The 19941-nt window shown below is 47.1% G+C and overlaps 1 protein-coding gene across 4 annotated transcripts in view; it reads left to right on the plus strand.

Annotated features, from left to right (window-relative positions):
• LOC115021339 (nectin-2) overlaps positions 1 to 19941 on the plus strand; it is a 74657-nt gene that overhangs the window by 25668 nt on the left and 29048 nt on the right. For 2 of the 4 annotated variants that reach the window (XM_029451720.1, XM_029451718.1), the window contains 6 exons: positions 2026 to 2135; positions 2915 to 3164; positions 4180 to 4473; positions 5640 to 5757; positions 6381 to 6529; positions 13955 to 18959. In XM_029451720.1, the coding sequence (XP_029307580.1) occupies positions 2026 to 2135; positions 2915 to 3164; positions 4180 to 4473; positions 5640 to 5757; positions 6381 to 6529; positions 13955 to 14538 (1505 nt within the window). In that variant the 3' untranslated portion in view covers positions 14539 to 18959. Of the gene's footprint in view, positions 1 to 2025; positions 2136 to 2914; positions 3165 to 4179; positions 4474 to 5639; positions 5758 to 6380; positions 6530 to 13954; positions 18960 to 19941 lie in introns of those variants that run through there. The other 2 variants (XM_029451721.1, XM_029451722.1) reach the window with 1 other exon arrangement.

The raw sequence follows: 19941 nt of genomic DNA on the forward strand, positions 1-19941 counted from the left end.
ACAAGGCTTCTGTTATCCCTCTCCTCCCCTCCAACCTTCTTTCTCTCCCTCCATCTCTCTGCTTCTCTCGCTCCCCCCCCTCTTCTCAGTCTTACCCTTGAACCGTCTTTTATTCTCTAATTCCCCTGGTTCCTGTCTCCCTCCGCCTCTCTTTCTTCAGTTTAATATGACCAATGCTCTCTCAATATTTATACTGACAATTACAATTTCAAATGGCGCCTTGCCTCAGCAATTCCAAAAGGCTGTTGTGTTCACGTACACGCACACGCATGCACACGCTGACTTTTCCTTTTGCGTCTGCCGTTCTAATGACAGAGTCTCTGAGACTTCAGGGCTGGGATTTAGGGACGATCATGAAGGATGAAGACGTGCACGTCTTTGTATGTCTTGTGTGTAATATTCATTTCCCTGGAGCGGTATAGAGTCTCATAAGGCCAGCCTGTCTCTCATCTGAGCTCTGGCAGGAGCTGACCTGGGTTGGCTCTCCTCTTATTGCTTTAGAACGACAGACAACAGACTCCGCTCGGCTCTGCCCCCACATTATGTGTGGACGCAGACGCTGTGCATGCGCTTGTGTGTGTGTGAATTTGCTAATGTGCACGTGAAACTTGAGGCTGAGAAACTTATCTGCAGTAGCACATTGTGTAATGACCTTTGACATTGGGCCATACACTCCAAACAAGACTACTAATCACGGGTTTCAATAACCCTTCATTACCTTTTCTTTTGCTCCCGTTCCCAAAGCTAATCTGTAGTTAGTGACTAGTTAACGTTGACTGACGGAGGGTTGTAGCTTCATCTTCTCTAAATGCTCTGGACATTTGAAAGATCACATGCCAGGAGATCGGCAATAAAGCTGTCATGAGCTTTTGTGCTTGTTCTTGCACAGATATGCGTGTGTATGTGTCTGAGGGAGAATAAAAAAGCAATATGTTCCTCTTTCCAGCCCAATGAGGCTCTCTGCTGCTCCCACGGGCTGCTTAGTGGTTGTCCAGAGGTTCCTCTGTGGCTACAAGGGGGTTGTTTTGTGGTTGTAAATTGGGCTGGTCCTGGGAGAGCTGGTGTTATTCTAGGAAAGGCTTGTTTTCCTTCACTTTCCCACTCAGTCTTTTGCTGCTTCGTCCTTCTTCTCTTCCTCTGTATTGATATCTCAGATCTCCCTAGAGTAGAGAAGGTGAGGTGTTTATTGCTCGTCAAAAGAGAAAGACAGCTCTGGCCTTTTCCTTATCTCCTAGCCTGTGGGTTTCATGTGTGGGTGTTTGTATCGGCCCTGCAGATCATATTAGTTTCAACACAACAGCTTTGGCTCAGCACAAACTGGTGGAACCAGTTCCGCAAGTAATTGTTTGTCTGGAGGGGAAATTGTGTTTCTTGAATGTTCTTGTATGTGTTTAGCGTGCTGGTAAACACATTGTAAGGACACATGCACGCGTAGACGTTTTTGAAGTTGTGTATCCGCAGGTAATCCACTGTTACTTAAAACAGGTGCCATCTTGCTGACATACACTAATGCACGCTTACTCATACAAGTAATTACATTTTCACAGAGACCTGGATTACAGACGCACACACACACACGGCACATTGTCGTTTTAAAGCTCCACTTTCTGTTTCTCACACACCCACTGACACACTAAGAAAAGCAAACTGGTTTTGACTCTTTGCTGTAACGCAGGAATGTGTCAGCGCAGCAAATGGCAGGCTACAGAAAAGCATAACGCATCCAGATGATTTATGACCTATGTGCAAAAGAGAACTGGCTTCCCCTTTTTTTACAGCACACATTACGCTTTTTTCTTTTCTCTTTTCTTCGCCCACTTTGTCCACACGCACATGCCGAGATACCAGACTCTTGGCCTACTTGCCTGAGTTCACTAATGCTGTCCTCTGTTGTACCAGACACTTCCACACTGTCCTCATCGATCATCAGGAGGGTTTGTACTAACGAACTGTACTGCTGCCTTCCCTCGTCTCCTCTCCTAGTTAAGGAAGAAAGACATTAATGTTTCTGCTTCTCTCCCTCAGGAGCGTCAGGTCAGCGGGTGAAGGTGGAGCCAGAGGTGTTGTCGTATCTCGGCCAGACGGTCAACCTGCGTTGTGCCTTCTCCGACCCCACTGGGATTCAGCTCACAATGGTCCGACACACACACACACACACACACACACACACACACACACACACACACACGATTCAATTATTATTTATGTCTGTTAGGATTTGATTTCTCTGTACAGCCACACTCGTGTTCGCTCTCAACTGGGTTTGTGGTATGAAATTGAATAAAAAATGTTTGATTCATCCCAAAACTGCAGCTCATTGTGCTGACTTAACACGCAATTCGTTGAAATACCTTGAGTCTACAGTTTGCTGTCACAATTGAAGCGAGCACATCGGCCATTAAGCGAATTCACAGCGTGATATTTGACTAAACATATGCCCATTTCCCTGTAAAAGAAAGATATTTGTGTCAACCTCATTCCGCAGGTGTGTGAAACTTAGTCGACCAGATGGATAAGAGCAATTCATTGCAATCAAAATAACCCTAATATGATACTACAGGTCCATGTGCGTTGTTTAGCTAGCCCATTAAACCTTAATCTAGCAGATCACAGCCCACAGAAAGGATCCCGAGGCTAGTAATAGGTTTTTATCACATTTAGACTTAATGTTTTATTGCTCCAAACAAACAATACTAAGCTTCATTTTTGGCTTTAAGCGATTGAATATGGTAATGATAACACTTCTTAGTCCACAGCTCTGTTTGAGCAGAGAGCGAGTACTGATGCTGTGTACGCTGCCCCGTGGAGTTCACAGAAACATATCTGAAAATGCTCTCCTGTGTCTCTTAACATTATAAAATGATTCTTCACTGTACGCATCCTAACCTCTGACCCCGTGCCTCCTTGCCCTCAGGTCACATGGATCTACGAGCCGAAGGAAGGAGAGAGGATCAACATTGCTGTGTTTCACCCCAGCTTTGATCCCAGCTACCCCCAATCACCAGTGACGGGCCGAGTCAGCTTCACGCCCAGCCCCCCAAACCTCGCCAGCCCCTCCATCGAGATAAGCAATGTTGGGATGACCGATGAGGGGAAGTACATCTGCGAGTACGCTACCTACCCCAGTGGCAACGAGCAAGGCATCACGTACCTCGTCATGCTGGGTAAGTCGCATCATTTACGTGTGTATGTGCAGATGGGTGACAAATAATAGGACACGATAAAGTCCAAGAATATAAAGATGGTAGAACTGTAAGAATTATACACTTTAGATTCTCCCTTTAACATTTCTAATATGACATTAAGAGCATGTTGGCTCTGTGTTGGGTGCAAAGAAATCAAACAGTTCCTTAAATCTGTCACCATCACACATGTAGTGCGTGTATGCATATTAACCTTGCTTTCTACATGTATAAATGCAAAGTACTCTCAGCTCTGTCAGTCTTCTAGCTCTCTCTCTCCACCCAAAGGTAGCATGCAGGTTAAAAGCATGTCCAGTTAGGCTTAATTGCTATTATAAGTGGTATTGTCAGATCAATTGTGTTCTTGTTAATGCAATGGAACCATTGGTCTAACCTTGGCCCGGCACCAGTGCCTTTGCTCTGCTCTCATCTCTCTCTCCAACGCATCATGCCTCCCTGCCTTCCCTAAGGCTCCATATTGATCTGGCTGCTTGTCATGCCTGCTCTCCTCTGATCCCCACACTCGTATCATAGAGGGGGATTGAAGAGGTATGAGCAGGGGGTGGCGGATGACAGAGATCATGTTGTGATTGAGAATTTGTGTATGGAAATGCGCTGGACCAGTCAGAGAAATTGTTTATCAATGGCGGGTGGTGGGGATAGAGAGGGAATGGATTAAAGAAACAGAGGGCGAGTGAAAGAAGATTTAGGGTTTGGGTGTGCTGCTCTAGTGCTCTTAAGTGTTTATCAATGTAGGCTCTGGAGAGGAAATGGACAGATGAGAGAGAGAGGGAAGGGAGGGGGAGATGTTTGGAGATTGAGCTTTTGGTTTTGGTTTTGCCATACTGGTGACTCAAATTGTTTATCAATAATGGTGCACATTATCTTTTCCCTCAGCTGTCTTATTTCCATTTTTATCTATTTCTACATCCTTTAATCTTCTCTCTGCCACTCTGCCTCTCTCCACCCTCCTCCCTTGCAACAATCCATCCATCAGCTAAGCCTCAGAACTCGGCCTCCATCGTAGCAGCGGTAGCAGGCAATAAGCCGGTCGTCGTGGCACGCTGCGAGTCTGTGGATGGCCGCCCCGCTGCCAAGATCTCCTGGGTGACCACAGCTAATGGCAACGCGACAACGGTGGCTAAGTTGGGTACCGACAACACCGAGACCATGATCAGCGAGTATCGCATGGTTCCCACACCAGCAGACAACGGGAAGGACCTCAGCTGCGTGGTGGCCCACAGGACGCAGGTCAAACCAGAGAGCTTCCATTTGAAGCTGGCAGTTCAATGTAAGACGCCGCACACAGCCGCACACAGCCGCACACAGCCGCACACAGCCTCACACAGCCTCACACAGCCTCACACAGCCTCACACAGCCTCACACAGCCGCACACAGCCTCACACTGCCGCACACAATCACACAGCCTCACACAGCCTCACACAGCCGCACACAGCCACCCACAATTACACACAATCACACAGCCTCACACAGCCTCACACAGCCTCACACAGCCTCACACAGCCGCACACAGCCACCCACAATTACACACAATCACACAGCCATCACACAGCCTCACACAGCCTCACACAGCCGCACACAGCCACCCACAATTACACACAATCACACAGCCTCACACAGCCTCACACAGCCTCACACAGCCGCACACAGCTGCACACAGCCGCACACAGCCGCACACAGCCACCCACAATTACACACAATCACACAGCCTCACACAGCCGCACACAGCCTCACACAGCCTCACACAGCCGCACACAGCCGCACACAGCCGCACACAGCCGCACACAGCCGCACACAGCCGCACACAGCCGCACACAGCCGCACACAGCCGCACACAGCCGCACACAGCCGCACACAGCCGCACACAGCCTCACACAGCCTCACACAGCCACACACAGCCACACACAGCCGCACACAATCACACAGCCGCACACAGCCGCACACAGCCGCACAGCCTCACACAGCCTCACACAGCCTCACACAGCTTCACACAGCCGCACACAGCCACCCACAATTACACACAATCACACAGCCTCACACAGCCTCACACAGCCTCACACAGCCTCACACAGCCGCACACAGCCGCACAGCCTCACACAGCCTCACATAGCCTCACACAGCTTCACACAGCCGCACACAGCCACCCACAATTACACACAATCACACAGCCTCACACAGCCTCACACAGCCTCACACAGCCTCACACAGCCTCACACAGCCTCACACAGCCTCACACAGCCGCACACAGCCTCACACAGCCTCACACAGCCTCACACAGCCTCACACAGCCTCACACAGTCGCACACAGTCGCACACAACCCAGCACTTATCATTCCATGAATTCCTATGCTGTTCATGCTCCTTTGAAGCCTTGGAGTGATTAATTTAGATATTTCTTCTCCTCCCTTCTGCCGCTCACCTGTCTCTTCCCCCAGACGCCCCTCAGGTGACAATAGTAGGTTATGACAATAATTGGTACGTGGGTCGTACAAATGTGGCGCTCACCTGCCAGGCTTCTGGAAACCCCACTCCAACGACTATCCAGTGGAAGACGTGAGTATCCGCACATCCATCATTTGCTTTCTCTTTATTCTTATTTATTTCTCGTTTCCTCTCTTCCCCCGTCCTTCCCCTCCATTCTCAGGTCCACATGGCTTCTTATTATTGCCACTACAGCCCTTTGCTCTGATTATGGAGATAGCCGTATCATTTCTCATAATGGACTCTGTGGCTAGAGATTTAACCCTCGCATAATGAGAAGCACAATATGACTACCTCTTTCCCCTTTGTCGGTATTATCAGCGATGAACGTAACTGTGACAAAGTTAGAAAAAAGAAAAAGAGGAATGTCTGGTACTTAAAAATGGGAGAGATGAGTTTTTGGGCTTGGATCCAGCAGATTTGATTTTCCTCATGTCCCCATCGTATCTTCCTCCACTGTGTGATAATGGATTTCCTTTTGAGGAAGGGGAAACTGATTGGTTTTGCATTGCCGATCAAGATTAGTGGAAATTGATGACCGTGCACAATACAGCACATTTCTGTGAATGTACATCGGTCTCGATGCTTTCATTGTGCCCAAAGTCAAACAAACCACAATCCTATTCTTCTCTCTCTCTCTTTGGCCTCTTACCTTTTTTCTTCTCTCTCATGCCAATATGCTCATGTCCCTGCAGGATGTCGGGAGAGATGCCAGACACGGTGCAGATCACAGACAACGTGCTGAAGGTGCTGAAGGTGGACGATTCTGTCAACACCACTTTCGTCTGCGAGGTAAAGAACCGCATCGGAGTCGGCAAGGACCAGGTCACCGTCATGGTCAGAGGTGAGTTCAAGGACACAAACAAACACACACATACTTTAACCTGCTTGGAGTACAACATGTAACAACATAAAAGTGTTCTTTTTGCATTAGAATTACAAGAATTACTTGTTATTTGCACAAATTGCATTAATGTCTTCACACACAGTAAACGCGTCAGTAAAGCAGAACATTTCAGAAGTGAAATGAAAAACACATTTGTGGCTGACTCTCGGTCATCACCCGAACCCTCCCCTAGCTTGTATATAAAAACATTTATATCATCGGTGCACTTTTATCACACATGCTACACGTTTCCTGGTGTGCTCTGCTCTCGTGTTTCTGCCACGGACACACACCTGCCTCGCACGTCACATGAACACACACACATCCTTTATGCTGAGTCTTGGGTGTGTAGTGTAGGGCTAGAGGATCCAGCTGCTCTGTCTGCGTGTGTGTGTGTGTGTGTGCGTGACTGTTCTCTACATGCATGTATTTTCGTGCTTTTGTTTCCTCCCTCAACTTCGCCTTTCTCTCTTTCTCTGTGCCCTTTTAAGAATGCATGTCACTTTTCTACGTCTCTTTTCATTATGAATTATCGAGGTTTCTATGCCTCAGTGGTACCCAAGGTCTGTCTGTCGGCTTTGTACATCACATGGCATTTACAGAGCTGTTCTTCACAAGGCTTTTCTTGGTAGTTCACATGGGGAGTGTTGCACAGACGAGATGATATTTTCACTTTTCCTCTCGTTTTCTAAAATGAGGGAGCCGTTCGCCCCCTGAAGTCATGATCACAAAGGCAACAGAGGAGCTTCTCAGCAGTGCTCATGGCCATCACTAATGAAAGGAGAGACGAAAGCAAAGCAAATGAGCAGCGTGCATTCAGATCCACTGACTTCAAGATAAGACTGTAATCACTAAAAGTGATGAATGTAACTCAGGTGACACTGTTGCCTTTGAAATAAATCTGTATTTCCGTGTTGCCTTGGGTCTAGCGGAGACGTGCGCTGATACTCTCTGTCTGCGTGTGTGTGTGTTTGCTGATTCATATTTGTGATACGTTATGTGTGTATTCAGGTGTGCCGTGAAGCTTGTTGTACCACCTCAGGTCTCTTGAGTTAAACCATCCAGAACGGGGCCAGTTATGTTGAAAAACAGTCGATACCTCCACCCCCCTCAGCTCCTCAATAGTTTTAGCAGCACCCCTCAACAAGGTTCACTCCCGCATTTCACCTCATACAAAATACATCCCCTTCCACTCTTGTGCCTGCACTTAACCGGAAGTTATTTTCTGCTGACATGGGGGGTAAACCGTGCCCGTAATGGGGAAAAGTGCATTTCTCTGGTGCCTTGAGTTTTGGAGCCACCCAGCGCTACTTCATGCCCTCATTTTCGCTCCTTTCTTTTCCTTGTCCTTTCGCTCAGTCTCTCCTTATTTTTCCCTTCAGTCTTTCTCTAACCCCCCCCCCCCCCCATCTTTCTACAAGTCCCTTGGCTCATTATGGTGCCACAGCATGCGTCACCACTCCTCTGGGGCCATTCTGTACTGCTGCACAGTAGCGTAACTGGCTTCTGTAGCACAAAGGATGTCGCCATTTCCTGCTGTGTATTACAAGCAACAAGCGGGGAAGATACAACGATCCAGGGAGCAGAGGGAGGAAGATGGAGGCTGCTACTTTTAGACTAAAAAGCCAGAGAACGTGCACCAGGATAAATCCGTGCCAAGCAATCCTCACACTAAGAGAGCGAGGCATTAGGGATAGACGGGGAGAGAGAGCGGATGCTGACGGCATTTAAAACTCCCATGGGAATCTTGTGCCACTGCATCCCATCTCCACCGCTATTGGCCTCCACTATCTCTCAGCATAGCGTGTGTGTCTGTCTGTCTCCAAGCCTCTCAGAGCGGATCAGTCACCCTTTGCTGCTTCAGCTCCTGGCTGCTTCTCTCCTTATTCCACCATCCGCTCTCTTCTCGCTCTTTCTTTTTATCCTACATTTCCACTCCCGTTCTTCATCCAACCTTCTCCTCTTCTTCTCATCCTCTCCCTTTCATTTTCTCTCTGGTTTCTCTGGTCTCTTCCAGTGTTGAACTTCCTACAGTTTCCTTGTCCTATCATCTCCCTCCTCCATCTCCTCTTGCTCTCACGCGGCCTCCTACCTACTCCCTCCTTCCCACTCCTCTCTTACTCACTGGCGGAGGAGGATGAGCTGGCAGTCAAGAGGTGACTGCGGCACCCAGCTAGTGTCAGAGTGAAGGAGGGTTTGTCAAAGTCGGAGAGATGGCGAGACGTATTCAGAAAGAGATTGAGTTTGTATTTGTTGTAGTGCAATGAAAGCGTGGATGATGGTCGAAACGGAGCGAGTGGAATGACTCCAGATGGGAGTGTGATGCAGACCTGTGGCGGCTAATGTGAATGTGTGTAGACAAACAGGGCTAAGAGGGGCCGACAGGCGTGAAATGGCCAGCACCTGCTACATAGCAGGTCCCCCACTCCTCTCTACCCCACAGCTGCATGACACACACACATACATATAATATTGTGTGTGGGTGTTTGCCCGTGTCCTCTGCCCTCAGTCTTGTCCTGTGCTCCCGGAGGCAGAGTGAGGGATGGATGTCCTCTCTTCTCCTTGCCTCTCCTCCTCTCATCTTCGATCCTGCTGCTTACTCACACAAGCCAAAGCATCATACCGCGCTCTCTCCTCCTATTTCTTTTCGATTTATCGCTTCCTCGCCATCTCTTTCGCTGCAGTTTGCTCTTTTCATTGCATCTCTCATCCTCAGTTAGCATATGGTCCCTCCTCATCCTCCTTATCTCTCTCAGGTTGTCTTTCAGCCTCTTCAAGTCTGGCGCTGATCTCCCTGCTCAGAAGAGACTCCTGCCCCCAGCATCCTCTCCCTCTCTTTCCTGTTCGTGCCCGTGCTATCTCCCTCTCTTTAAGCTTAACTCTTAAATACCAGTAGCTCTTCTTTAATCACAGCTTAGTAGACTCCATCCCTCCATCCATCCCTCCATTCCAGTCTCCTCTTGCGGGGGTTCTTGTGTGGCTAACCCAGATTTCCTCCATCTTCCCTCTTGCTATTCCCCCCCCCCCCCCCCCCCCACCAACCATCATTTCTTACAGGGGTGCCTCAGCTGAACCTCCAAAAAGTTAAATGTCCCCAATTCAACCCCCTCCCCCCCCCTCTACATGGTCTGAGGGGCTCTTAAGTTCAACAGAAAACTGATTTCATCTCAATTCGGTGCATTCTTTCCCCCTTTCAGACTCATCTGAGAAGGCAGCTTAAGAGCATGGGGCTTGGACATTTTCCTCCACTGGGTTTGGGTGTGTGTGTGTGTGTGTGTGTGTGTGTGTGTGTGTGCCTGTCCGTGTGTGTCAGTGTGTGTCTCCGGCCATGCGAAAACAGCTAGAGAACAGGTCTGATGGAGCCAAGTCTCCCTCCAGCCTGCTACTGGCCCCCTGCCCACCCCTCATTAACACACACACACACACACACACACACACACAGCTCTGTTCAATAAGTTAGCATGCTGACAGAGAATAGTACTAAGCTATGCTCTAGGTCCAGCCCAGCTTAAGACCACTGATGACCAAGATAGTGTGTGTGTGTGTGTGTGTGTGTGTGTGTGTGTGTGTGTGTGTGTGTGTGTGTGTGTGTGTGTGTGTGTGTGTGTGTGTGTATGTGACCATGCGTGTTTTTAGGAGGCTGCAGTAGACGTTACTTCCGCTCCATCTCTCTCATTACTTGCGGTCACTTGGAGTTTACGGTCTTGCTGGACGTGACTTCATAAGAAGCATGCTGTGTTTTGGCTTCCACAGTATGGTGTGTGTGTGTATGGTGTGTGTGTGTGTGTGTGTGTGTGTGTGGGCAGGGGAGGGTGGGGCACTGTAGTTCTGCATGTTTCGTTTTTGAAAAATAATTTCTCCCCTTGTTATCCACACAGCATGCATATTGCAGTTGTATTCTGCTGGCTCATCCAACAGCATGTGTTTATAAGATGTCCTCTCCTCACCCACTGAAATATATTCCACTGGTGCTTTGCTGGGATGCGTCTGCGTCTGTAGTGGGCCTGTACTGGGAGCCCGGGGTAGCTCCTTTTTACATCCATCTCTTGAATCTTTGAAGTGTTGTGTCCAGATTAAGGGTGGAATAAAACATGAATTATCACCCACAAAAGGAATTACCAGCACAGACTTTGAGAGAGACACTTAAGAACTGGCTTGAGCGACGCATTAAAAATAATAGGATGAGAGGAATTTAGGGAGAATTTGCATTTAAAATTTCACTGCAATTCCCTTTGATGTGACTGCAATGTGTGGCAGCATCCGGCCCCAAGTGTGCACAGAGATTGTTGCCACGTTGCATGTGCCGGAGCTCCACAGAGCCCGAGGTGATAATGCACTTCTTGTGTTCCTGTTAGAAGTGGACACCGAGGGCTCGCTCTCACTGTCGTGTGTGTGAACAGGAATGTTTAGCACTGCTCCAGGAGGGGAGACGGACTGTGTGCTCGAGGAGGCTGGTGGGAGAAATTGAAAAAAGGAAGAGAAAATATACTCACATTAAATTATACATTTCTTCCCTAGGCGCATGTTGAAAGTGAAGCGCAGAGGAGAAAAGTAACGTGTGACAGAAATACAAACGCAAATTGGAGAGATGGCAGGGAAAATGGATTAAGAGACGACGGAAAGCGTGTTTGCAGGAGACGGCTGGTGAAGTGGAGGCAGAGACGGAGGAAGGGCTAGTGGAGGAGAAGAGCTGAGCGCAGGTGTAGACGGCAGTAGACTACCATTTTCTTTCTTGACAAGAAGCGGAGTTACAAGAGTAATTCTGTCAGCGCTCTGTACGCTTAACAAGAGGGGCTGGCTTCTGATGGATTTGAAATGGGAATGACAATAAGAATCGGGCTGATTCGCTGCTTTCACATTTTAGGCAGGGATTTGAACAGTGTACTGGTTAATCCTCTGCAGCGGCGGGTGAACGTGCAGAGAGTGGAATGGAAAGCCATGGCGACCGACAGGAAGTTCATCTTAGCCAAGTGTTCTTGATCACTTTGAACCGGGGACTAGAATTAAAATGTTATTGTTTCCTAGCTCGTGCGTGGAAACCCGAAGGAACATGATGGATGATGAAAGGACCTTATTCCATGAGATGATGTTTCTACAACAACGTGTCTTCTTCAGGCAAATGGAATAAAGAAGTACATTAAATACAGAATAAATCAGCTCTTTAAAAGTGTGGATGATGTACATTCAGGCATCAATATTCCCTCCTACTAAAACACAGGCGCATTGTTGCAAAAACAACAGTTTGCATAAAGTCTACGTTGTGTCCATCAAACTAAAGTGCTATACAGGTTAACAATGTCATTTGGAGAACATTTCTTTTCAAAGTGGTTGGAGCTAACCCTTACGTTCCACCAGTGTTGGTGCCATACACCCTGCCCACTGAGCTATAGAGGAGGACCACATGGGGGAAACGGTCACAGGGTCTGCAGGGAGTTGTCATACTCCCAGAAAGCACTTAGAGCCCTGAACTCATGGCCTTGAAAAGTCTGTGCAAAGCAGTAACGCCGTCGGGGCTTTCTGAGCTTTATTCACCAGAAGTGTCTTAACTAGGCCCGGTATCAAGATGACTGACGGACTGAAATGTGTCCATGGCACCAAGTACTAAAAGCTGACAGTGAGTTTCCTAATTGTGATCAGATTAAAATCATAATCTTCCTGATTTCACACTTTTTTTTTTTACGGCTGCAAACGTAACTAATGCATTTGTATAAATGGAAAAAGAGGTTCTTCTAGAAAAGCATGTTTATATTCCTCGATGTAAGGAATCAAGAACAGTATTGTTTTGGTATTAGTGGTATTTAGAGGTGTGGGGGGGGGGGGGGGGGGGGTTCATTTAAATATCTGCTCCAGTCTGCTGCGCGCTAACAAAGGCATCGAGGCAAATCATGTATATCAACACACTGCAATGATGTAAACATTGCAAAGTTGTTGCTCAACTTGCACAAATAAACAATTTTTATAAAAGTTTTTAGTACATTTTAATGCTCAAGAATAAGTTTACGGTTAAATAAATACAAATTCTGCCTGTTGCATGAATACAATTGGTAGATTTAGGCTAGCTGCCTTTTTTATTCTTCAGAAACGTGCCAATTTTAAAAATAAATTGTTCACAAAATAACACTGTGAAACTGGTATTTTGTGGTATTTTTCAATAAACAGAGTTTCATATATTTAAATAGATATGAATACGACGGGAATCTCGATTCTTACTTGAGTCGTTTTCTTTTCTTGGGTGTCTCCATTGCTTAGGTGTGTTATTGCCTCAGTAAATCACAAACATTCAGCCTAATAGTAGCTGGTGTTTTCCTTTTCTGCAAAAGCAGTTTGTATCTTTTTGCTGCTTTGAAAGTTGTACTAATATCAGTGCAGAGGGATGCCGAGGGAGCGGGGAGTGAGTGCAGAGAAGGAGCTCTACATGGCTGACAAGTCATATGGGACGTCTTCACACAGCCCTTTATTTAGACACCACTACCACTCCCTGGTGTTTTGATACACAAACACAAATACAGTGTGTTGGATGGTGGAGCCCTACTTTTATTTCTACCCTCCTTAGCCCGTCTGCACTCTAAGAGAGCGTTCTGTTTATTTAAAATGGCTTCTTTTCATGTGTGTGAAACATGGCAGTCGTGACTAAAACAAAAGTGCTGGAATAAAAACGGACACGTCAAGGACCGACATGCACTCAAGGCGGTGCTTTTCTTTTTTTGGGGGGGGAGAGGGGTGGCAAACTGTCCCTCTGCTCTGTGCTCGTGGCTTCCAGGAAGAGTTGTCATTCCGCTGTGTCACTTTGTCACTCACTCCTCTTCCTCCTCCTCTTCATCTAATATCCAACCTCCACTCCTCCATCCATCATTATCCTCCTCCGCTGCATGGCCTCCACCTGTTCTGCCCCTGCCCCCCCCTGTGTGTGTGTGTGTGTGTATGTGGCTTGCACCCTAACCCTAACCCCCCCTCCCCCCCCTGCCTTGTGATTTGTGGTGAGCCTTGGAAAGACCCTGCTCGTTGAAGGGCAACACACGGGGAAACGTGGCTGCGACGCCGTTGTGACGTGGCTGTGGGAATGGGGACAGGAGCAGCTCTGAGGGAGAGGAGGAAATGTCAGTGTAGGAAGAGGCTCAGCACACACACGCACACACACTTTTGACTGTACTGACACCTCAGCACTCTTACACACTTCACTGAATACAGTTCAGACCAGCACCACTGACATCATCCAACATCTACCTTTCTCGTTATTCCTTGACATTACCCTTTCTTCCTTCTGCTTTTGATGCTGTCTCTCTTTCCCCTCTTGCCCTCACTCTGTTCTCTTTTTTTTCCACTTTTCTCAACCATATTCTTTTCTTCCTTTCTCTCCCTCCCTGCCTGTCCTCCCTCCTGCAGAGCCCTCAGTGAACCCATCCAATGCCGGCGTGGTGGCGGGAGCTGTGATTGGCTCCCTGCTGGCCCTCCTTTTGGTCTCCGCTCTCATCGCCGTGCTTGTCACCCGTAGCCGCAGGCAACAGCAGGGTTACCGCGCCAATGGAGGCAGTGACATGAAGACGCGCATTTTTGGAGTCGGCAAGAAGGCCAGCAAGAACGGCACGGGTGGAGGCACAGGCAGCGGCGTCGGAGGCGGAAACAACAACGGCCCCATGTACGTTTACAACGAGAGCTCGTCCACTCAGGGCCTCGGAGAGAAAAACAACCACCATCAGCCGCTCACCATCGGGGGCCGGCCTGAAGTCGTTGCCACTACACCCACCGCCCAAGATATCCTGCTGAGCAATGAGTTGGATGACGCGGAAAGGAGGAAGTTTGATGAGCTGGAGGAGGAGGAGAGGTATGACCATTACACCGGAGGGGCCCCCATCCTTCAGCTTCGCCCACCGCATGACCAGAATGATATAATTGGAGATTATCTCGATGATGACATGGAGTCCCAGCGGGACGGCTCTGTCATCTCACGGACTGCTGTCTACGTATAGAGGAGGAGGAGGAGAGAAAAGGAGGAGGAGAAGAATAAAGGAGGGGTGGAGGATTCCTCCCGAGGACTTCGTGGCTCCAGGGTCTCGCCTCTGTCTTGATGGAGAAGAGAAAATGATACCACTTTTATTTTTGAAAATTGATCTTCAACATAGCCTATTATTAATCACAGTGCAGCCCCAGAATGAACTGAGCGAACAGGAGGGTGTGGAAGGATATGCAGAGAGATGCGTTTGCTATTACCTGGTCCCCAAGAACTGAAAATCAAACAAAGACGAGAAACAACCCGTCTCCCACGGCTTCTGCTCATGCTATCGCTATCACTGGGACCTTGACAGACAGACTAAAAGAGAAAAACTATGTAGTGTGGGAGTATGATAATGGCATCATGATACACGCTTGGCTATAGAAGATGCAACTCACTCGCATATTCACTCTGATCTTCACCAAAACTGTAGAAATGGAAGCGGTTGTCAAGCAGTTCTCCACACATGCCTGCTTCTCTCAGTCCTCCTGCGGTTAACCTTTTGTTTCGGTGATGCGTGGTGCTGTGACAGCTGGTGGCTAGTTAGTAGCTAGTGATGGGTTGGGAGGAACATATTTTAAAGTGTACATACAGTAGCAATCAGGCGATTTTTAAGGAAGAGAACAAAGTATTTGCTAGAGTCTACCGGCTAGCTTTCATTTCCGCTCTGCCAACGATCAGAGACGGTAGACGCGCTTGAATTTACGAAATGTAAAAGGAACATTAGGTCCTTGTGTGCTGCACAAACACAAGAGCTGCTGAATTCAACAAAGGAAGTTTGCAGAGAGTTTGAGCTAAGTTCTTAACAAGGTATTCACATGCAAACCTTTGCACTGTGCCTGGTGGTAAGAGACGGTAAACAAGAGATGAGGGAATGAGGTGTAGCCGATCCGACAGGGTCGTGGGACGGAGATGGGATGCAGGAGAAGTAGAGAGAAGCACGTCTCTTCTCTTCCTCCTCATCCTCGTCTCTTCAGAGCGCTCCTGACAGGAGGAGCTTGATTGGTAATGAGCCGTGAAGTCACTCGCTTAGCCGGGACCAACAGATTGCCACCACTTATCGTTTATGACGTGACGATTCCCCCCCCCCCCCCCACCTCTATCTCTCCATCATTCCTCCGTCTCTCTCCTTCCTCTCTCTTCACCCCTCTCTCCCAGTGTTTATGGGAAGTTTATGATTTATCCAGTAGTGTCGAGGTCAGGGCCACAGAGCAGCGGAGTATTTTACTGCTCTTGATGTGTCACACGCCCCACTTACTCTATTCCTGCCCTGACACCCCAGGACTGACTAATCCACCTGGACTGGCCATGTTCACTCCACTGCACGGGCGCGACAGCCTCGTCTCACACTTTAGTAAATGGCCGGATGTAACGTAACCCCCCGCCCCCCCCTAAAGTATGATTGCGTTAAAGTAGATAGATTTTCAATAAGATCGTGTAATATTACTTTCCATTAGGGATGCTGTTAAATGTAGTGAATTGATCGGGACACATAAAAGGTTGCGTCCACAGCGAAGCTTTGGGAGTCATATTGACTAACGGGCAACAAGCGGTGAAAAGGCCCTTTACGATGCAGCTTCAGGGCTGATTGTTTCCTAACTGTTAATTTATCCTTCTAACGAGCCACCGGAGGTCCAGCTCAGGCAAACGTTACTCCGCGGCTAATGCACGCTGCTGGCTTTGAGGCTCAGCGTGTTTACAATAGCATGTGCCACTGTATCTATGTAGCCACTGGATGACTGATGGACAATCTTACTGTAGCTCCTCTAATCGTGCTTTTCCTGACCTTTCTAATCAACTCCCCCCTTGACCCTCTGGTGAGTGCAGCTCTCGATGACTGTACCGCCCTCTTGTCAGGCCCGGCAAAAGCTCTGGGTTGCAGCTCGCTGCAGGTCATGAGGTCAAATGCATTGCCCCATTGCCGTGAGCAGCGATGACTTTTCTTGCCTGTATTCCCGATCATAGCTGTTTTAAACCTTGAGCTATAGAGGTGAGAAACACTTGCAAACAGTACAAGTATCTGTTTAGGGCGACACCTAGATTGCCATTGTGGTGGCAGGTGACCTTCAGAGAGGCTGAAAGGGAACAGGAGAGAGAAACAGGAGGCAGATGATGGAAACAGAGCAACTGCTTTTAGTATTTGAATACCATCAAGCATATTGTAAGCCAGTGTGTTCAATAGGATTATCGTCTAATGGCCTCAGCTTATATATAAATGCAGCACCTGTCAACCCGGGGTACAGTAAATGTACTGAACCCAGCTGATTTGTCACAACCACTCAAAATAAAAATAAATGTATTACTTATTTTTGCACATGTGTCACCGCTACAAAGAGAAATAAGAGCGTAATACTGGGTTTTGGGGTCAAAATAGCGATACGGGACAAAACTGTTGTATGTACATTTTGGTGTGAGGTATCTTGTGTATTATAAATGTAAGCATCTTTATTTTTCTTGTGAAAATGTGGATATTTATGACGATGTAAATATCAGATCGATGGAGCCAGTGTTGCCAGTATCGAAAAGAAAAGTAAAGAAGGCGTCTGGGTCGGCGAAGCCTAAAGTTCAAAAGTCTCAGAGGGCATTCAGAATGTAATTTATAATCTAATGAATACCTTGGTGGGTTAGGTGTTAAAACATACTGAGCCTAAAGCCTAAGAATCTATTTCTACGGGGGTGGGGGCGAAAATTATATAATTGTATAATTTAAAAAAGTTAGCATTGCCTACATTTCCACATAATAAGCACACTGCGTTTTCTTTTGCACAATTGGCTTCTCCCTCTCCTCTGCCAAACTCCTGCACAATGCAGAAATAGCCACAATAGTTATAATTTATCAGCTAGACCGAAACCACACAGGCGATGGTGTGTGTTGACTCAGCGCTGCCTGTGTGTATTTATTAGTGCGTGTGTGTGTGTGCGTGTGTGTGTGTTTGTGTAGCCGTGATCTCGCACAGCCATCGGGGCTATAACCTGAGTGGCCACCCTTTTTTTATGTCACCATGGAAAACTGGCAAACTGAAGATATTATTGTGCATTTCGAAGACACTCTCGCACACATACTGTACATATACATAACGCAGAATGCAGAGAAACATTCGCCCACACACAAACACCCTTCAGTCACTCTCATTACGCTCACTCCCACAGCCAAACTGTGCAGAAGACACCTCATACCTGACAACTCTGCCATCGCCTGACAAAAGCCCACTCGAAAGCGCTCGCATAGCTACACACACACACACACACACACACACACACACACACACACACACACACACACACACACACGCAAATGAAAACACTTCTTTCTCCTATTCTTGCTCAGTGGCTCTGTCAGGACATATACTGTGTCCTGTTACTGAGAGAGCCGCAGCATGATGTGTCCCCTGCGCCACTGCTTTCTATTGTTCAAATGGTCGAATGAGCGACCATGTAGACCAGAGACAGCTACACATTCAGGGACACACACCTTTCACCCAGTGTTGGAGAAACGGGCTTTTTAGGAGACCGTTTGTCCGTTCCACTTTTGTTCCACACGGGAATATAGCTTTCATAAAAATGCCACTGTGCTGACCCGCTCCACCTCCCGGATTCCTTTGAATGCTCTTAGAGTTGCAACTTCCTACTCGCCTCCAAAATGTTGTTTTCGACTTCTCTCACTTCAGCCACCTCCGCGACCGCCTCCACAAACACACACACTGATGCTACCCACCTCAGCACCCAAGTAAGGCATGTCAGACAAAATGCTTTTAGAGAAATCCACGATCTTGGCCCGGGTCTAGCACAAGGTTAGTTTGTCAAAACACCCGGTACATACTGTTGCTTTTCTTTGGCTCCAAACATCTGATGACTAATCAAAGCCTTAACATCTCACTTGCATAAAAGAAGGAATAAAAAAAAAAGAGAACTTCCCTGTGTACATAGTATAAATATATAAATATGTAGCAGAGAAAAAGATATTACTAATTTATGGTGTCACGTTTGTGTATTTCTCAGTGACGGCAAGCATGAAGGATTTATTTTCTCCTATTACAGTTTCCCCTCTCTTCTGTTATTTTGCAGTGCTTTATAATTTATGTTTTCTGAGTGCTTTATTCTTGACTGCTGCGCTGTGATTGCTGCCAAAAACTGGCAAACTGTGCTTCTATACAAATGAATTGTACACACAACAAAACACGTCGTACCCAAAATGTGCTTTTTATTATTGACTGCTATATGTAACTGTTGTTTTTTTTTGTACTTCTTTTTTTATTTCAAATTATTTTTTTGTTCTTTTGAAAAAAACAAAAAACAAAAACAAACTGAAATTAGAGTTGTTGTCAACATTTTGTCATGTCTTTCTATATTTCTTTCGTATTTGGTTGCTATTAAAGATTTCTTGATTTTTGAACTGTGCCAGTGTTCCTGTGCGTGGTATCTGTCTCTCCTTCCCTCTGTCTCTTTAACACTTGAGGTTAGTTTTGGCGACTGGGGAGTCAGATGGGGAAGAAGTGTCGGCCATTGATTTAGATTTATAGATTAATTGATCGGCGTATGAAGTGGCCTCTCTGTCTCTTGTCACCAATCCTTCACACTCCAGACACGCCGCCTCCTTGTTTGTTTGTTTTTTCACTCTCATTTCCTGGTCTGGCTGTTTGTCTCATTTCAGCTTTGTTAAATCTGTGCGTGTGTCAACAGAGGTGTGATAACAGGCTCATGGGGAATAGCAGAAGCCATTTTGTGTTAAACAATTGTCCTACGCTCGAGCTCCACCTCCTCTCAGTTTCTCTGATTCGTACTTGTGTCTCTGGTTGGCTGAAGTAAACTTGCTGCCTTGGTAACAGGTATGTAGGAGACTGTTGTGGTGGTTTAAAGGGCACATTATTCACCTGAGTGTGGATTATGAAGAGGGACAAAAGTAAGCCCACATGCACTCTTATTTCACGATGCATGTAACATATATAAAATCATTATGTTCAGTGTGAGTCTCGACATCTCTCAGGCAAATACTATGAACGCGCACATGGAGAGAGAAAAGGAATGTGGTGCCGTCCGTAGCTTCAGTGGTTTTCCTGGAGGGAGGCAGTTTGTGTTTTCAGTTGGAGAATGTGCAGGCCAAGCTGAAACTCGTTGAATGGAGCGCCTCTCAAAGGCTGCATTGTTTGAACTCTGACTGAACCAAACTGGTTTGGTCAAATTTTAACAGAAGGGTTGTTCGTGTGCATGTTTATGTATGAATGTTCTCGCATGGGAGTGAATGTGTGTGGTCATGCATGAATGTATGTGCACCTGCCTTATTTGGTTTTTACATACAAGTAACCCCTCTGTGCCGCCGCCACCAAACGCTACAATGAAGTTGTGCTGTTAACAGCCCCACGACTGTGACAGTTGGTTTATG

Source organism: Cottoperca gobio, chromosome 16 (genome assembly GCF_900634415.1).
Source record: "Cottoperca gobio chromosome 16, fCotGob3.1, whole genome shotgun sequence".
Classification (NCBI taxonomy): Eukaryota; Metazoa; Chordata; class Actinopteri; order Perciformes; family Bovichtidae; genus Cottoperca; species Cottoperca gobio.